General features: G+C 56.9%; 1 protein-coding gene across 1 annotated transcript; it reads left to right on the forward strand.

Annotated features, from left to right (window-relative positions):
- Positions 1-5,240, forward strand: UPK3BL2 (uroplakin 3B like 2). Its single transcript, XM_019988394.2, has 6 exons — positions 1-273; positions 2,674-2,826; positions 2,936-3,155; positions 3,691-3,767; positions 3,999-4,119; positions 4,974-5,240. The coding sequence occupies exons 1-6, from the start codon at positions 192-194 to the stop codon at positions 5,080-5,082; spliced, it is 762 nt and encodes a 253-aa protein (XP_019843953.2). The 5' UTR covers positions 1-191; the 3' UTR covers positions 5,083-5,240.
- Positions 5,241-6,945: the final 1,705 nt, after the last annotated feature.

Below are 6,945 nucleotides of genomic sequence, written 5' to 3' on the forward strand. Positions count from 1 at the left end.
TCCTTAGGGCCAACAGATTCAGCCCCTAAACCTGTCCGACCAGTTGTCTGAGAGAAGGGGGCACCTGGGAGGGGCAGCAGGAGGTGCCAGAAGCGGCTGCCCCATCCCAGCACAGGGAGCGGAGCCTCTGGGGCTCTGGATGCTGCGGACAGACCCTTGGACAGACAGACGGTTGGACGCTTGTTCTGGCCATGGGGCTTGACAGGGGACAGTCTCCGCTGCTGATGGCACTGTTGCTGCTGCTGGCCTGCCTCCAGATGGGGATGAGCCTGGGTGAGTGAGGGTCGGGGCAGCGTGGGTGGGGTGAGGAGGGGGTGGTGCCCACCATGCTTCAGGCTTCCGGAAGACAGAGCCCACCTTCCCCAGCTGCCTCCTGCGTCTGAGTCCTGAGTCTGGGGCTGGGTCCCAGATGGGTCAGGGGAGACAGCCCACCAGAAGAGGGCACAAGGCAGACACCTGTGCCCCCGCCCCCCAAGACAGGGGAGCAAGGAGCGCTTCCTGCCTCTCTGGGCTTCTCGTCCCCTGTCTCCCGAGCCCAGTTGTCACCAAGTGGCTTCCCTCCTTCCCCTCCTCCATGTCCCCAGGAAAGGTTTAAAGAGGACTTCAGGGCACTTCCCTGCCGGTCCAGTGGTTAAGAATATGTGCCTCCACTGCAGGGGGTGGGTGGGGAACTAAGATCCTGCAAGCGTGGCCCCCCAACATTTTTTTTTAATTAAAAAAAATTAAAGAAGTCTTTAAGGATAACACTCCAAAAGGAAGCTCTGCAAGGGAGCGACAGGCATAGTTCACTGTCAGGCTCTTCAACTGGAAGAACTTAGACACACACCCCCCAACCCCCATTGCTGCTGCTCTGCGCCTTTCTCCTCTGTTAAGCACGAACATTAAGTACCTGCTGTATGCAGGGTGCCCTGGGCCTCAGAGCTGGGAGCTCTGAGAGGGGAGGTTCTAACCCTGAACCTTTGGCGCTTAGCTGAATTTAATAGAAATGAATCATATTGAACTGAACTGAACCAAAAGAGGAAGAGGGTTCTGGAAACTTCCCTAGCCCATCTCATCTTTCTGCAGCTCTCCAGCAATTGGGGCTGGAGGGAGGGGGAGCTCTGACCTCAGGGGGCCCGGAGAGGAAGTAGGGGTTCTGAGCTCTCTGAGCAGAGCCTGAAGGCTGGACAGGGCTGTGGGAGGCTGAGAAGGGGACAGGTTCCCAAAGGGGAGGGAGTCTGAGGTGGGCGGGAGGTGCAGAGCTCTAGGTGAGGAGAGGTCACCCCGCGCTCTGAGCCAGGACCCATCCCCACGTCTGGGCCTGGGGTCTTCCTGTGTCACCCCCCCCCCCCCCCACCAAGCCATTCACGCCTCCCATCAAACCAACCAACCTGGACCATGTGTGTGGAGCTGGGGAGACTCGAGAGGTGGGTAAACTGAGGCCCGGAGAGTGTCAGAGCTCAAGGTCACTGGGCTCTGCCAGAGTCCAGCCTAGGGTTCGGGCTTGGGCTCAGTTCAGTTCAGTTGCTCAGTCGTGTCTGACTCTTTGCGACTCCATGAATGCACGCCAGGCCTCCCTGTCCATCACCAACTCCCGGAGTTCACTCAAACTCACGTCCATCAAGTCAGTGATGCCATCCAGCCATCTCATCCTCTGTCGTCCCCTTCTCCTCCTGCCCCCAATCCCTCCCAGCATCACAGTCTTTTCCAATGAGTCAACTCTTCGCATGAGGTGGCCAAAGAACTGGAGTTTCAGCTTTAGCATCATTCCTTCCAAAGAACACCCAGGGACTGATCTCCTTTAGAATGGACTGGTTGGATGTCCTTGCAGTCCAAGGGACTCTCAAGAGTCTTCTCCAACACCACAGTTCAAAAGCATCGATTCTTCGGCGCTCAGCTTTCTTCACAATCCAACTCTCACAACCATACATGACTACTGGAAAAACCATAGCCTTGACTAGACGGACCTTTCTTGGCAAAGCAATGTCTCTGCTTTTCAATATGCTATCTAGGGTGGTCATAACTTTCCTTCCAAGGAGTGTCTTTTCATTTCATGGCTGCAGTCACCATCTGCAGAGATTTTGGAGCCCAAAAAAATAAAGTCTGACACTGTTTCCCCATCTATTTCCCATTAAGTGATGGGACCAGATGCCATGATCTTAGTTTTCTGAATGTTGAGTTTTAAGCCAACTTTTTCACTCTCCTCTTTCACTTTCATCAAGAGGCTTTTTAGTTCCTCTTCACTTTCTGTCATAAGGGTGGTATCCTCTCCATATCTGAGGTTATTGATATTTCTCCCGGCAATCTTGATTCCAGCTTGTGCTTCTTTAGGCTTCCCCAAATCTGAGTCTCACCCCAGCAAGACCTAAGATGCCTCTCTCACAACTGACTATGCAGCTTGGGGAGGGGCCTCTGGAACCTCCATCTGCCCTGTACTTCACTGAGACCCTGGTGACTCCAGGGGGCAAGGCTTCCCCCTGACCGCCAATGGTGCCCACCCCTAATAGGCTCCCAAGGCAGGGGCCAGGGGCTGGATGCCAAGAAGCCCTCCTGATTAATGCCTGATTAGAACCCCCAGGAAAAGCCCTAACTCCCCCCTCAGAATGGGGCTTCCCGGACTGTGAGCCTCCAGACTAGACTATGAGGAGTTGGTCATCGTGTTGAGTCTCTTTTCTCTGCCCCCACCCGGCCCAGAGCGCATCAGCTACGTGCCCCAGCTCTCGAGTGCCACCCTGGCAGGGAGGCTCACCCAGTCCACCTTCACACTGGAGCAGCCGCGGGGCCAGTTCAGCCACCCCAGCATCTCCGACTCTGACGCCATCTGGCTAGTGGTGGCCCACAGCAACGGTGGGTGCTGCCGGGGCCTTGCTTTTCCCTCTGTGAAGTGAGCCTGGGGGGAGCAGGCGGTAGGTGGATGTGGCCACCCCCACCGTCTGACCCTCGGTGCCACCTTCAGCCACGCAGAAGTTCACGGCCCCACAGAAGGTGGAGGACACCCCGGTCCCTGCCGACTTCCCCCAGCGGGGCTACTACCTCACACTGAGGGCCAGCCGGGCTCTCTACCCCGGCGGCCCGCCCAGCAACCAGCTCCGGGTCCTGCGCGTCGGCAACGATACCCGCTGCTCCCCGAGGACAAGAGGCTGCAACCGCCCACTTCCGGGCCCCGGCCCCTACCGGTGAGCGCTGGGCTGGGGCGGGGGTGGAAGGCTCCTGCCTGTGTCCAGGCCTGAGCCCGGGTGCCTGGGAGCGTGGCTCCAGTTCTGCCAATGGCAGGAGGGGACCAGGGAGGCCGCGGTGAATTGTCTAGTCTTCTTGAGCAGAGGCCCCGCCCCCAGCTCGAGCCCCCACCCCATGGGCCACCTGGACCACATGGGCGGGGTCTCCCCATCCAGTCAGAGTGGGCCCCATCTCATCTCACTCAGGACTTGATTCACTGATGTTCTGTGCTGGGGGACCTAGCCCATTCCACTCACTGTCCCAGGTGAGAACACTGAGGGTCCCAGAAAGGGCAGGCCATGCACCCAAGGCCGCACAGCGGAGACAGTCACGACTGGGATCAGAGCCCCTTCCGGTGGACTCTAAGGCTGCGCTTTCAGCTCCAGGCTGTTCCTCCCAGGTCCTGGGAGTCAGGGAGACAGACTGACAGGCACCAGGGTGGGAGGGTTTCAGGTCCCCGGGACTCGCACCCCCAATGCTGGATCTCCTGTTCAGAGTGAAGTTCCTGGTGATGAGTGACAGGGGACCCATGGCTGAGACAGAGTGGTCCAGTGAGACCCGCCTGCAGCAAGGTATGCGGCCAGGTGTGCAGGGCCAACAGGAGGCCTGGGGGTGGGCTGGGAGGAACGGGCCAGCCCCTAGTCCGTCAGAGCCCCTCTCCCAGCCTGTGCCCCCGCCCCATTCTTTCCCGGCTGGGCTGGGAGGCTGTTGGTCTGGGGGCTGTTCCAGGTCCCTCTTCTCAGGTCGGATCTCTTTCCTCCCTTCCTGCCCTACCCACCTGTGGCACCCCCTGGCGTCCTCAGCCGAGGTGCTCCAGGCTGCCCCAGGGCCCCAGACCGCAGGCACTGTGGTCATCATTGCCATCCTGTCCGTCCTGCTGGCCGTCCTCCTCGCTGCCCTCCTCGCCCTGCTCATCTTCACCTGGTACGTGGACAGGGTCGAGGCTCCCCTGGGAGGGTGGGGTCCCTGACCTGGGCCGCCTCTTCCCTTCCCCTCGATCCAGGCCTCCAACCCTGCTCCCCATTGCTAGCTCTGCAGGAGAGGTTTTCCCTGAAGGCCAAACAGGGGTAACAGTTATTGATCAAGGGATCCCCAGCGTTCTAGAGCCAGTATGTGTGCTTGTGGGCTCATTGACCCCTGTTTCCCTCGTCCCTCTGCCTGCCTGACACCCGCTGATGGGTGGAGCCGGTGGGTGGGGCCACATTTTCTGAGCGGACACCATCTGCCCCCTGGTGGCAAGAGCTAGAATTGCACGTGGGGGCACAGAGCAGACGGTCCAGGCGGATGGAGGTGAATTGTTTTTCCTCTAAGCGCTGAGCTTTGACTTGAGTGCTCAAGGCTTCATTTAGAACTCAGATGCGGGGGCCTGGTGGGGAAAGCGATGTCCACAAGGCTTCCTAGAGGAAAGAGACATCTGATCCCTAAAGAGAATTTGGAGAGGAGGGGGAGGGAAGCAAGTGGGGAGGGTCTGGGGGCAGAAGAGTTGCCACCAAGGCCTGGGCCTTGATTCAAGGCTGAGCTGTATCCTGAAGGCCAGAGAGAGCCAGTGGCCGGTTTTGATCAGGGGAAACGCAGATGCTGTTGTGGAGGCGTCCTGGGTGTGGGGAGTGGAGGAGACCATGGGGGCGGGGTCGTGACAAAGAGGGGGGAGACAGAGCTGCGTTTTCTCAGATTTAGGGACACAGCACTCCAGGCTCTAAGCCATGGCCATCAGATTTCAATTGGGCTGTCCATTCACCATCCTCTCTGTCTCTCCCCTCCCCTCCACACCCACCCAGGTACGACACCTGCGGGAGCACGCCCATCTCTGGCCCAGGGGAGCTGGTGTTCGTGAGAAAATATGACACCCACCACATGTCCAGGCCTTCAACTGTGGGGGGCTCCTGAGGGCCTCCAGGGGGCCCCTGGTGCAGGCTGGGGGCCCACTCTGCTGCTTCAGAGCCCGAGGAGAGAGTGTTTCTAACTAAGGGGGAGGGGAGGGTATCCTTAGCCCAAAGCTTGGGCCTGCCCCTTTGAGGAATAAATGTCCCCAACAGCTCCCTGAATGGCTGGGTCATGAACATCTGTTGGTCTCCCTGCGTGCCTGTCCCAGCCCCTCTCAGGAGGACACAGCATCAGGGGGGCAACCCAGGGGTTCTAGGCCAGCCGAGCCATCCGGGCAGCGAGGATGAATCCAGTGACCCCGTTAGGTCTAGTGAGGCCCACCTGCCCTGTGGGCACATGCCATCCCTCCCCACCAGCCTCCTCTCTGTGGCCTCTCCTCCTGGCTGGAGGACTTAGAGCTTCTAGGCTTCACCCCCACTCCTGTGCTCACTCTGGGTGGGGGCGCGGAAGTGTGTGAGAAGCTGTAACTCCTTGGAGATGCCTGGGTTCAGACTGGGGGCCCAAACCCCATGCAGGACACCGAGCGTCTGTCGTCATCCACTCCACTCTGGGCCGAGATGACCCAGGCGGGGCTCTGTCCTCACGTCGCTCAGCGCCGTGGGGGACAGTGCTGTAGCCACGTGTTCCGGGAAACAAACTCACTCAGAAGGACAATGCAGATAGTGGAGTGCAGTTTATTACACCTGCGGGCCCAGGGCAGAGTCTCCTCTTAGCCAAGGACCCTGACCAGTTTTTCTGAAAACCTTATATACCCTAGGTGTGTGTGCCCAAACCCACCTCCCCAAATTCCCTGAAACTAGTCTGAACAAAGGAAAAGAAAGTATAATCAAAGTTAACCCTGATTCATATGCCTTAAGCCTAGGTAGTTAACAGGGGACAATTATCAATAGGCCTGTGGTCATACCCCAATAAGCATGATAGAATTTATTCTATTTGGTTACACAGATAATTAGGGTGTTCTTTTAGGCAACAGAGAGTCTAGGTATGAGCCCTGGGGCTCTTTCATCCGGGGGTCGGGGGGCCTGGTTTTCCTGTTGGTTTGTCGTTTCCATAGATACTGGGCATAGAGCTCAAAGTCCACAGTCCGGCCCAAGATGGACTCCTGCTTTCAAGGTGGAGCCTGTTCTGTCTGTTTCCTCCTTCATTCCCCTCTCTTGATGCTCTTAACTCATAGTATGAGCATCATTCATAGGGATATATTGCACCCTGACTCTCCGACCTCCAATCTGGGAGAACGACATCAATCTTTGAGTTACAAAGTTCATAATACATTGTAAAATAAAGGGTCCACAAAGCAGAACTATCAAGGCAACTATAACAATGGTAAATATAGTTTTCCACCCATCACTCTTCACCCAAGATAGGACCGAAGTCCAAAAAGGAAGATTGTCATCAGACATAACTTTTACCTGACCTTTCATGTCATCTAGGGTGGCTGACATATAGCCAGATAAATCAGGAATATATACACAACATTCAACGTTAATTATAGCTCAGGTCCCTCTCTCTACTGAAAGGGTTAGTCTCAAGATAATCTCAAGATGATACTGGCAAATCCTTGTAGCAGCAGTTGATTGTAGAGTTCACCTCTGTTTCTTCTTTGAGATGATCTTGGTTTCACGGGGATCAGTGGGGTCCTGTTGTGTAGTCCGCTCGGTGTCCTCTGGGTCTCGTGGTATGCTCTCTTCACCCTCATGTGGAGGATCCAGGGAGTGACGCCTGCAGCTTTAACTGCAGTAGGGCTGCTTAGAACGACAGTATATGGACCCTTCCAGTGCAGGGCCAAGGAGTCGTGTTTCCAGTCCTTGACCCACACCTGATCACCAGGCACAAATTCGTGAATCTGTTCCCCAAGGGGGAATGCAC

This window comes from Bos indicus, chromosome 25, assembly GCF_029378745.1.
Source record: "Bos indicus isolate NIAB-ARS_2022 breed Sahiwal x Tharparkar chromosome 25, NIAB-ARS_B.indTharparkar_mat_pri_1.0, whole genome shotgun sequence".
Taxonomy (NCBI): Eukaryota; Metazoa; Chordata; class Mammalia; order Artiodactyla; family Bovidae; genus Bos; species Bos indicus.

Bases quoted from the DNA above. Each gene is read 5' to 3' on its own strand.
- UPK3BL2 (XM_019988394.2), top strand. From the start codon at position 192: ATGGGGCTTGACAGGGGACAGTCTCCGCTGCTGATGGCACTGTTGCTG. The intron at 2,827-2,935 runs GTGGGTGCTGCC...TGCCACCTTCAG, and splicing joins AGTGGTGGCCCACAGCAACG to CCACGCAGAAGTTCACGGCC. The intron at 3,156-3,690 runs GTGAGCGCTGGG...TCTCCTGTTCAG, and splicing joins CCGGGCCCCGGCCCCTACCG to AGTGAAGTTCCTGGTGATGA.